Below are 12,442 nucleotides of genomic sequence, written 5' to 3'. Positions count from 1 at the left end.
ATAAAAAAAAACAAAAGATTTTTATCTCCTTTAATGATATGGTTGGGTCAAAAACATAAAAATTTGTATACGAAGGCGTTTTTCGCAATCTTTTATATTGTTTTATTACTATGCTGCATATGCAGTGCTGTCTAAGCACAAACGCATATTTTATGAGAGTTTCTTAATCATTCAAGCATTCATAAAACATATTACAGAGAAAGTGACAAATTTATGCTTCAATGAAGCGCATGTCGCAATTTCATAATTTTTAACGACTTTCTTAATTTTGAATTTTCATTTTTCTAAGAACTCTTCAATTTTAAAATTGAAAAGACCGTTAAAATTTAAATTTGAAAAAGTCGTTAATCATCAAATGTTGTTTTTCAGCTGTCAACAAGTCACAAACTGCATAAAATAAATGCCACCAGTCACACATAACATGCTTCAAGTAAAAATAAATGTCTGCGAGTGAAATGTGTGTATCAGATTGCTAAAAGTGCATTGAGCAGTAAAATGAAACCTCTTGAAATGCATCGTTCATCAAAGGCCTTCAATCGAAAGATAAACCAAGAGAATAATGAGAAAAAAAACAGCAGAAAGTTTATGGCAATGCCGATAAAACTTTCTCTTTCAAGACCTTTTACTCACATGCAACCAGACTCACAATGTAATTTTTATATTGCCTTCCTCTTATTTCATTTCTTAAATGCCATAACCCAATGTACATTTAGTTCCTTTTTGTCTCTTGCGCGACTTCTTATTGTAAGTGCTGCTGTTGATGCCTTTCCTTTTTGCTGTATAAGAAGCCGCAATATATTTTATTTTAAATTTAATTTACTGCAGTGCCTTTTTTCTCATGCAGCACGTTTTAATGTGTGTAACTATGCGCTATGATGATGATATGCGCTGCCATGCTTTTTGTCTCGTTTCGTTGTCGTTGCGTCTGTTATTAATTAAAAAAATGTTGTTTTTATCGTCAAATTCTTTTTTGGCAAATTTTAAATGAGCCTTTACTGTTTAAATGATGACGCACGCATGAATGCTAGTGAATAATAATCAGATAAAAAACAGTTGAGCTGTATTATTGAAATTTTTCATGAAAAATTGAAAGAACGAGAAAATTAAATAAGAAAAGAAATTCTTCGTAGTAATACGATGCTCTTTTTTACGTCTGGCTGCTTATTATAGCGAATTAGTTCTGTTTTTTGCTGGTGTCTGGAATTATGAATAATTAACGGATTTTTAGAATTTGAATTTTAAAGTATTTTTTACTTCCTTGAATTGTCGTCATCATCATAGTCATTTCCAGTCATTTACTATTTTCTACTCATTACTGCACATGTAACCAAAATGTACTTCATCTCATATGTTTTACATTGACGTTCCTAAATAATATGTGGTGACATTTTTAATACAGTCGTATTGTTTGGCAACATCCTATAATCAGTATTTGACGACTGTTTTCTTGTACCTTAAAACATCTCCATATTCGGCAATCTTTTTAATTTTTATCTTTTTTCATCGCCAACTTAGAACAAGTTGACAATCCCGAATTGGCCATACAGGACAATGACTTCGTCCGTAGCAGTGCCAATCTGCTTCCCAGAGAACTACCGCGCATCGTATACAACTGATTAAATGCCCAGGAGAAATACGACAATGACCTTGAAGCTTATGGCATAAACACGCTTACGGAAGTGATCACGTTGTCAACTTTGAAGCTTTAATCAGCGAACAATTGTCTGATTTTACTTTTGATGACATCCTATTACAACACCAGCCTGTCATCGAGTCAGAAGTGCAACAAAACACTTAAATGTTCCTCATTTAAGAGATCCAGAGCCACGTAATCATCGACAATGCTTCCTTTACGCTATTGGGAACATTATGGGTACAAGATCAAGAAGATCTCATGGATATTGAGAATATCATAAGTTCCTTGATGTGTTCCTTTACATTCTTTTGTTGATGTGACTTCTCCTCCACATATTAATCATGTTTGGCATCATTTTACAATCAAAACAGCTTCATTTGGATCAAAATGGATACAAAATAAATACAAGGAATAAAGAAATTAAAAATCATCTCTTTTTACTGGAACTAATTCATCAAATCTTTTCCAAATTAATAAATGGAGATCACTGCTCCCCAAAATGACCAACAGCCAACATTAATCATAATAAAATAAGCTCCAACTCTTACATGGAAAATTTATGAATGGATCTCAATTGTGTTGTTCTGTGAATGTTGCATATTATAATACTCCAAATATATCGGCGCCGAGTATGTGCCAAGAGAATAATCGGAAGAAAGAAGAGCAACTGATGAATTTCTTTTTAATCGTGTATGCTCTTGAAATTCAGTATACAGTATGAATAAGAAAGAAATATTTTAAATTCCAATTCAGTGATACTGTTGAGTTGGTCGGATGATAGCGGAGTCAGTTTATTGAAATGGAAAGCAGAAAGGCAAGGCAGGTTTTGTAATACAAACTATTTTGCCGCCACACATCTTTTCTCTCACTCTCGCCAGTCATGACTGTCCAAGATGAATCATCATTTACATAAATCGAAGATAAAAATGTTTTTTTTCTCGGTGACATTTCGACGCAATTTGTATTAAGGCTTAATGCCTGTTGTGATCCGAATGATTTAATGACGTATAGCTTATTACTTTGATTATTAATATGAATACATCAGAGATCATTTAGGGGATTTTCATAGGTGATGTCACTCAAGAAATTGTGGATTAAGAGCTGATACTTTTTGTTATTAAGATGTTAAGGATGGCAAGGATCCAAAGATCTCTTGGAACGATGCTATTGATGAAGATAGTGTTGCACTTGACATTGGAAATTACAGTCAGCTTCAGGCGACATTTATAGGAAGTCATGAATCATAATTGATCTGTACGACCAGAGAATGAAGTAGTTATGATGTAAAGGATGTCATACAGCTAGATCAGTGGTGGACAACCTTTCATTCTCAGCTACATACCTCGATGATATACCTCGACCGGAACCGCGCACAACATACAGTTCATGGCATTTTCAACAAATTTTGACAACACACTTGTGTGCCGCGGCACAAAGGTTTCCCACCTCTGAGCTTGATCCCAAAATCCACCTTAACAATTAGTCATCATTTATGATCGTCCCCTTGACAACATTCTCGAGATCAACAATTTAATTTTAATGATTGAGTTATTGAATATTGCATGCAATCGCAGTGCACTGTAAATGCTGCAGTTGCTTTTTATTAAGAGAGAAGTAAAACTTGTTTCCAACAAAATATATAATTAACGATCTTTAATCATTTTCAAGTACCGACGGAAGCTTATGCAATTGAGAACTGGTTCAGTCATCAAATGAATGTTCCACAATTTTTCTCTGGTCTTTTGCAATGCACATTATGGAAAATTTTCAAAAAGTATTAAAAGAAAAGGATAATAAATTCTTCAATTGAAAGATCTATTGCAATAACATATGGAATATAAATTAGTTTGGCGTCATGCGATTATTAATTAAAGTAATTTTCAAATAGTTTACAAAATGTTCTGTGTGTTTTCGCTCATTAAAAAATTGTTTTTATTGCTCTTTGTCCGTTATAATTAGTGTCACGTGTCATGTCGATCTATATTTTTTGAAATTTTAAGTTTTCCGCACTTTTGAGTTCTTACTCGTAACGATTTTTTAAAATTTGAATTTCTAAATAAATAATTCTCACATGTTGAGACCAAAAACAAAATCACATTTCAATTAATTAAAGCATTAAAACATGTCTAAGAAAGTGAAAAACTTGGTTGTTGATACAACTGCATTCATAGATAATGCACAGCTGCAGGTAAATACTTGAATTAAGCCATATTACTCAATATTTCAATGTTATTAATTTTCTTTGAAGGAACTAGCTGAAAATATTTACACAATCCAGGAAGTTGTGGATGAAGTCAAGAACAGTAAACAATTAAAGAATCTAGTATTGCTTCCATACAATTTGGAGATTAAACAACCAGATCCAGAAGCAGTAAAAATTGTGACGGAATTTTCAAAGAAAACTGGTGATTTTGCGACTTTATCAGCCACAGATATTAAAGTTGTGGCACTTACATATGATTTAGAGAAGCAATTAGTTGGAACAAATCATTTAAGAAAGGAACCGATCGCAGCTCAGACACATTACACAGCAAAACCTACAGAAGAATCTAAAAATCGCAATCAATTGCCTGGATTTTACAATCCAAAAGATGGTGAAGATGAATGGGACGAAATTGAGGAAGACTTCGACGAGGAGGAAGAAGAAGATATGGCAGAAAATAACACAGAGGATGGTCAAGAGGAGGAAATTAATGAGCAATTGATTGAAAAATTGTGCACAATGGACATAAGTCCATCAAACGAAGAATCTGGTGATGTTTTGCAAGCTGTAACTGATGAAGCTGAAGATTCAAAGCAAATGGAATTAGATCAAGAAGAAGAGAGCTCCGACAATGAATCAAATACAAGCGATAATGACGACGAATCTTGGATTACACCGAGTAATATCAAGAATGTCAAGAAAAATTTCTCATCTGATGTATTAGAGGAAAAGGAAGTAGAAGTTGGATGTATCACCACAGATTTTGCCATGCAAAATGTCCTTAAACAAATGAACCTGAATGTTACAGCACTTGATGGTCGAATTATCAAATATGTGAGAACATTCATCTTAAGGTGCTATACATGCTTCAAAACAACAACAGATTCCACAAAAGTCTTTTGTCCAAAATGCGGAAATAAGACACTTAAGCGTGTCTCTGTGTCTGTTAATGAGAAAGGCGAGAAAGTCATTCATTTGAATCCAAGAAAGCAAATTACAACGAAATTCAAGAATCAAACAATTAGTAAGCCTAAAGGAGGCAAACATGCAGTCAATCCATTGCTCTTTGCTGATCAGCTTATTCCACAACAAAGAGTTTCGAAGAAAGCTCTCCAAAAAACAGATGCATTGGATGATAATTATACTGCCGGTTATTCACCTTTCGTTATTCGTGATTTAGACTCTCGCTCATCAAAATTAAGAGGAACGACCAATATTAAACAATGGATGCAAAACTACGAATATGATAATAATCGTAGAGGATACAAGAAGAATAAGAAGTAATGAAATAATGCTGTAATTAATATTTTATTGAATAAAAATTTTTATTTGAAATTAAAATTAACGATTTTTCTAAATTTAAACTAAAAATGATGCGAAAAATATTTTTGCAAATTACAGAGTTGGCTATCGAGAAGTCTCAAATATTAATGATTTGTGGAACAAGTTATTGCTGTTCTGATCATTCTAAGCATCATACAGACGGTATTGACAGGATATTCAGGAACAAAGTAATAGAGTAATTTGGAATTTCACTCATCTAACCCAAATACCAATAGAGCAACTCTGTCCAATCAAAATATAAATTTTCTTAAAATTTTTGTAATCTCTTGTAAAAAAATGAGTATTAACAATTGCTGTGTTCCTTGTGAAAAGCCTGACCTTGAAGATGATCGATGGATGTCAATACATAAGCGTTTTCTTCAGGATTGTTTAGAAAAAGATCCAGAAAGTAAGAAAAATTAATTTTTACACCGATGTGTTTGTGGTCATTTAGCGAAACTAATTTTTGGGACGTGCTGCTTTAAACTTGCGAAATTGACCCATGGTGTTAAGTATAGAAAGTGTGTGCCAAAGTACCAATGTTACTGTAAAAACAGTATCTTCATTATTGCCGAGTGTTTCACTTTGTGCTATTTGGAAAATTAGTTTCGGTAATAACTTAATTTAAGCACAAAGTTAAGATTCGGGATTTTTGTCTTTTTGTTAGACATCAGCTACAGCAAGTGCTGAATAGTTTTTGAAGTCATAAAATACATCCAGTGAGGCACACGAGTTTGTTTTGCAAAGTGTAATTCAGGGAAAAGAACTGTAAAGCTATGGCTCAATGAATTTTAGGAATCGGGAAATGAAAATTGGCACAGAACTGAAAGAAAATGGGTCGAAAAGTTGAAAGCTACAACAATTAAATGAATTTTCACTAACTAAACAATTTTTCATTTTAGTCGTCTTTATTGGAGATGACATCCTGGAAGGACTAGTATCGACGGAAATGTATAGAAGCTTTGAGGAGATGCACGTTTTAAACTTTAGTATAAGAGGCGATTTAATAGAAAATATTTTATGGCGAATCGAGCAAGGTGAAATTGAGAAAGTGAAGCCTAAAATTATTGTACTCAATTGTGGGACAAATAATACACCAACTAACTCAGCGGAAGAGATCTCAGAAGGTATTATGCATTGCGTTCAAGAAATTCGCAAAAGAAGGGCTGGTTCCTTCATTATTCTTCTTACGCTACTTCCGAGAGGTCATAAACCTAATCCATTGCGTGAAAAAATCGATACTGTCAATAAAATAATTCAGGAAAAGTGTCATGGTTTGCAGAAAGTACAAATCATTGACATTTCAAAAGGATTAGTCCAAAATGATGGAACAATAAGTCATCATGGTAAGTTACTTATTATTTTAATTCCATGAATATCGATTAACACATTATTTCTCTTAATTAGATTTATATGACTACCTCAATCTCACAAATGCTGCTAGTAAAAAGCTCTTTGAACCTGTTCTGGATGTCTTAAATCAGATATTAAATGAAAATGAAAAGGAGCTTTTAACACCATCGGAATAAAATCTCATTAATTATACTATATTTGCAATTACTCAACACAAAAAAGCTTATGTTGGGCATTAAAAAACCACAAAAAAAGAGAAAATCAACTTAAAGAATTGTGCATTGGAATTAAACATTTTTTTTTTTTCGTTTTGGATGCTCGCCTTGCTTTTTTAAGAGATATAACATCAATAATTATTAAATAATTAAAATTTATATACAATTAGAATTGTGGAAAATTTACCAAAAAGTAATTGATAGAATGGAAAGGAACGCTCTTTGCATTAAAAAAAAAGATATTTGCTTGTGTTTTGCGTCAAGCCTTAAAGGTGATGAAAAAAAAAATTAGAAAGAGTTTTGTGTTAAGCTTCTAAGCCGTACATTCCTACTTAATTATATTATTTTTATTATTATTATTATTATTTTATTGTGAATCTTAGCGAGAGATCGTACAGCATTTTTACATGAATAAAGCACTTAAGAGTTTAAGAACATAATTATGACTTTTTCTTTCATGCTGATCGGCTTCTGTTTTTGCAGAATTTCTCTAGAATATGACTCATAAGACACAGTAATGAATACAAAATTGTTATGTCTTAATTAGGTTCAATCCATAATGTGGTAAGTATTAAAACTGTTCCAATATAAATGGTGTTACTGAATATTGTAGAGAATTGAAATTAAAGGTATGAATCATGCGGTGTTTTAAAGAAGTGCTCACACTTTGGGTATGGAAAGCCTTCGCAATAGTTGACAACATGTTGGGTGACAATCTTTACCGTCTTTAAATAACAGATATTTAAACAGCTGTATATGATGTGCGAATTCGGGACAATGTTACGAAGTTCATCAATATCAACAAAAAGATTGGCACTGCTTCGGACGAGGACATTGGTCTGGTATGGGCAATTTTTCAGGTACGTTTGAGGTTTCCTTTGGAATTGGATTAGTTTCACAATAAAAACTGCAGCTTCAGACATACGCAACATCAAATGTTTCTCGTGATCATAGGAATCTTCAATCCCAAATGCTTCCAATACAACAAGCTAATAACGGTCAAAAAAATTTCAAAATAACGTACGCTTTTCAGTATGGTCATGTTTTTCCTCAATTTTCTCAAAATCTACTGATTTAGACAACATTATATCAAAATGATAAAAGGGAATCAACAATCTTAATAAAGATTCTTCAAGAAGTTTAGGAATGACGAACTCAATTTCAAAATAATGTCAAATATCTACAATTAGAGCAAACAATCCAGCGTCGATGTACAATTTTTTTCACGGAATTTAATTTTCAAAGAAAAAAAAAATATTTTTCTATTTATAAAAAAATTAAAAAACCAAGTGATTAAGCTATTTAAATGCATTAATTAAAGCTAAAAGAATATAATTAACACTTGAAGAAAGTGAAATCTTTGAAAATTAATAGAATAAATAAGGAAAAAGCATCGAAAAAACGAAAAAGTCAACTTAAGAAAAATTTCAAAATTTATTTAGAAAAAATAGGGAAATTAATTTATTTAAACTTTGTTAAGTCATCATCAGATTCAACGTGGACGAAAAGATAGCTCCAAAAGTGTTGATAATACAATATTGCAGCTTTTCATTTGTTAAAGGAACTTGATATGTCCAAACACGACGGTATGTATTGAAATTTGAACATTTTCAATATAATTTGTCGAGCGAGAAAAAGGAATTTTCATTTTCTCTCATCAATTTTTCTTCTACGCTTTCACAATGTCACGAAAATGACGTAAAATTGTTGATCGTGAAAACGATTGTGATGTGTGAAGAAAGGCTAGAAAGAGAAATTAAGTGAAAATAAGACTCCGATTAATTTTCATCACTAAAGTCGATCGAAATAGATGAGATCCAGTACGGAATATATACATTTTTTGTGTACTGGATTTTTTGTTGTTTTTGCATTAAAAAAACCAAGTGAAGAAAACGAAGAAAAATGTCTACTTGAAAACAGTCGCAATACAGAGAGATATTTTTGTTAAACAAATTTGCTGTTGTACTCATATTTGAGTATTTGGTTCGCTAGATGAGCTAATCATGACTCACATTGGGGTTGTTAAGTTTATAAAATAATAAATGAAGTATTTCCAAATTCAAATAATGTAAATAATTTTCAGTCAAATTTTTAATAACATTTTTTTATTTATTTTCTCAAATTTCATAGGAGTCAGTTGTGATTATTGTATGAAAAGCAACTTTCGTGGACGACGATACAAATGTTTAATCTGTTATGATTATGATCTATGCGCTGAATGCTATGAAAGTAATGCAACATCAACACGTCACACAACACAGCATGCTGTTCAATGTATTTTAACACGCTCGATGATTGAAGTATCATATGGAAGTGGAAGTGGCTCACCGCGTCAATATCAAAGCTTCACATGTCCTTATTGTAGCAAAAAGGGATTTAGTGAAACGACACTTCTTGAACATGTTACTGCTGAACATTCAGAATCCGATAGTTCAATAGAAGTTATTTGTCCAGTTTGTGCTTCGTCGCCGGGTGGTGATCCAAATCTTAAAACTGATGACTTAGCAGAACATTTAACATTAGAACATCAACGAGGTGGCACATCAACATTTGAATTTATTAATGAACCTTCTGGAATACGTCACGGAGGAGTTCGGCGGATTTCTAGAACAGCAGTTGGTGCTGGTGTACGATCAGCACGACGTTCTAATAATGCTAGTTTCAGTCCATCTAATCAAGAACCATCTAGTGATCAATCAGTAGATCTCTTTGCTGAGCTTCAACAGACATTAGCAGGCGGATCACGTCGTCAACTTCAGCAGCTTCAAATGCAAATTCAAATGGAACGACAGGCCATTGAAAATCGAATCACAAATATTGGTCGACGACCAGGATCCACAAATTTAACTGCAGCAAATAATAGCACAGGTACAAGTGGTGTCGGAAGTAACAGTAATTCAGCAAGTATAAGTATTCAACGAATTCTATCGGCTATGTCCAATAGTGGGAGCTCAAGGGATACATTCATGACAATATCGCCAAGAAGTCAATTGTCTGGAATGCCTGCAACAAGTTCAACTGCAGTTAATGGACAGTCTTCCGCAACATTTATGCCAACATCAGGCATTCAATTGCAAGGACTTCATACACAACCAAATGTTGCCGAAGTTGGAACAATTCAAATTCCAAACTCAAGCGGTCAATTCTTGATGCCACGTTTATTGTCACCAGCTATGAATGAGGATGAAAGAGAACAACTTGAACGAGACAGGGCTGATAGGTATGCATTAAATATTTTGAATAATTTATCATTTGTTGACTTTAGCTTAGTGCAAATGCTCGTGTCCGATTACAAGATATCAATTGAAATTGATGTAATGCATAAATGTGGCGTGCATATGAAAAAAATCGACAGAGATTATTGATCTATAATATAAACAATAGGGAGCTTCGCTAACACAATCCTAGTAACAGCAATTTTTAATACACAAAGAAATTGGTTGTGAATAACAATTTTCAAACACATTCCTATGAGGTCGTCAAACACATTTTAGAGTATGAAAACGTAGAACCTTCAAGTTTATGAATCCTTACTTTGGTTATTTCATATATTTTTTAAGAATGCAACTAGACTTAATAGTGAACATTTTTTGATAAATGACACTTGCCAAAATATTTCAAATTAGCAGGCAGTCCTCTAAATAGAAGGCTGACATATTCAAAATTGTGAAATTCAATCACAGAATTTCAAAAAAAAGGCTCATCAATCATCGCAAGAATGCGCTAAAGTCATCAATTTAACCAATTATTCTTTATTTACATACTAATATCTTATTCAATCAAACTTTATTCTCTTTTTTTTGTTGTTTCTCTGTATTTTTAGAGCATTATATATTCAAGAGCTATTATTAGGTACGGTAGATGAAAATAGTCAAAATGTGATTACTCCAATGCCACTTCAAAGTGTCGCAACTATAGTGGAGCCAGCGATACAGCAGTTTCAAAGAATGACTGTGGATGATGAGCATAATGGTGGTGCTCAAGGGACTGTTTATCATGGAAATGAAGCTATGAAGAAAAATTTTATGAGAAAGAAAGAAATGTCATCTGTGGATGATGGTGGGAAAAAGCAACAGAAAGGGAAAGTTGCGAATGCTAGGAAATAGAGAATGTATGATAGTATGGGATGTGTAATGGTTATATCATGATTATTATTTTATAATTGTTTCTATTTCATTTTAAAATGTGTGGAATATCCACAGGATAACTAAAACTAAACAAGATGAATGATAAATTTTAATGCATAATATAATTAATTATTGACGATACATAAAAAAAATGAATATAAGAAACTCATCACTAAACAAAAAAAAAAACAACAAAAAGTTTTTCTTTAAAAAGTGAATTTATGGAGATAATATATATACAATTAACTAATAGACAGAGAAAACGTAAATCCATCATCTCTCCCCTTTATATCCACTCTTTTTATTCCTGTTAGTTCTACGGAGTGATTTCAAAAGAGGTGCAAAGTTGAGGGATGCTTACTTCATTTAAATCTTCTAATTCAGCTACTGTTGCGTCTATGACAAGGTTAATGCATCATGTGAAGCCTTGATGTAGGAGAGAATCTTTTAAAATAATAAATCTAGTCTTTCAAATCTAAACTAAATAGTTATGGGAAGTTTCATTGGATAATGAGAATTTTGGAGTTCCTTTAAAATGTTAACCGTCACACAGATCATCAATGACTGTCATACATCCTCAAATCAACACTTTTGTCCTAATATTAGATGGTAAGAAAGGTGTGAAGCTGCGTGATGTTGTCAGGGAAGTTAGTTTGTGACAGAGAACAAGGTAGGGTCTTCTAGAAGCTCATTCTTTGTGACAGAGTTGCAAATCAGGCACCAGTGACGAAAACCGTACAATTACTTGATAATTTGTATGGTTTTGTAGGAATAACCACACAAATTATCAATAATTTGTACCGTTTTTGCCTAGACAGGTGCCTGTTTTGCAACTCTACTTTGTGGACGTCAAGGATTAATCTCTAATTGGTATGATTTGGAGTGTATCCTATAGAGCAAATCCACAGACCTTCAACCAAAAGATAGTCTGACCACCAATACATATATCCCAAAACAGTAGACTCAAAACTCGTGATCAATAAGTTTGCATCCCTTTGTTAAGACTTAAACTGTTAGAAATAATAAAACAAAAAATTCTTTCAAAAAAATCGCAGAAAATTTTCTTAAAAAATTTCACTTTTTTCATTATTTTTAAATCCTTAAGAAGAAAAAAAAGTTAATTTTTTTGTGAATATAGAAAATTGTACTATAAAAGGAACTAATAATGCATAGGGCGACAAGATAAAAAGGAAAACTGAATGATTATTTAAGGCATCAAACACAAAACAAAAAACCAACATAAAAATGATTTTAAATGATGGATGGAAGGATGAAGAAAAACTATGAATCACATAAATAAAGGCTGTTTGAATGAAAAAAGTAATAAAAATGATGAAAAATAAAACAAAAAAAAATCTATAATGAATTTCACGTGCACAAACTTCCTTTTTTTGCTATAGAAACATCAAACTTTATATTGACTTTTTTATTTCATGAATACCTGCGAAATTGATTGCATATTCCATATGAATCATGATTGCTTGATGCAAAAGAACAGACTTCATTTTAAAATTGGAATCAAATTGTGGATTATCGATGAGGAATTGAATGCGGTTAAGGATGTTCGTTGGGTGGCAAGATGCTT

General features: G+C 32.4%; 3 protein-coding genes across 3 annotated transcripts; all 3 read left to right on the top strand.

Annotated features, from left to right (window-relative positions):
* Window positions 1–3,696: 3,696 nt before the first annotated feature.
* On the top strand, window positions 3,697–5,180 carry LOC139098148 (RNA-binding protein NOB1). The gene is made up of 2 exons (XM_070650270.1): window positions 3,697–3,824; window positions 3,885–5,180. The coding sequence occupies exons 1-2, from the start codon at window positions 3,759–3,761 to the stop codon at window positions 5,121–5,123; spliced, it is 1,305 nt and encodes a 434-aa protein (XP_070506371.1). The 5' UTR covers window positions 3,697–3,758; the 3' UTR covers window positions 5,124–5,180.
* Window positions 5,181–5,380: 200 nt separating this feature from the next.
* Paf-AHalpha (Platelet-activating factor acetylhydrolase alpha) lies at window positions 5,381–7,170 on the top strand. The gene is made up of 3 exons (XM_070650394.1): window positions 5,381–5,571; window positions 6,065–6,508; window positions 6,570–7,170. Exons 1-3 carry the CDS (start codon window positions 5,460–5,462, stop codon window positions 6,689–6,691), a joined length of 678 nt encoding a protein of 225 aa, XP_070506495.1. The 5' UTR covers window positions 5,381–5,459; the 3' UTR covers window positions 6,692–7,170.
* An 812-nt stretch (window positions 7,171–7,982) lies between these two features.
* Window positions 7,983–12,238, top strand: LOC139098171 (E3 ubiquitin-protein ligase KCMF1-like). Its single transcript, XM_070650294.1, has 3 exons — window positions 7,983–8,316; window positions 8,861–9,950; window positions 10,554–12,238. Exons 1-3 carry the CDS (start codon window positions 8,301–8,303, stop codon window positions 10,834–10,836), a joined length of 1,389 nt encoding a protein of 462 aa, XP_070506395.1. The 5' UTR covers window positions 7,983–8,300; the 3' UTR covers window positions 10,837–12,238.
* Window positions 12,239–12,442: the final 204 nt, after the last annotated feature.

This window comes from Chironomus tepperi, unplaced genomic scaffold (genome assembly GCF_022539635.2).
Source record: "Chironomus tepperi strain 1889 unplaced genomic scaffold, CSIRO-AGI_Ctep_v1 contig_445, whole genome shotgun sequence".
NCBI lineage: Eukaryota > Metazoa > Arthropoda > Insecta > Diptera > Chironomidae > Chironomus > Chironomus tepperi.
The sequence above is the reverse complement of the archived record's forward strand: the minus strand, read 5'-3'. Positions and strand labels throughout refer to the sequence as shown.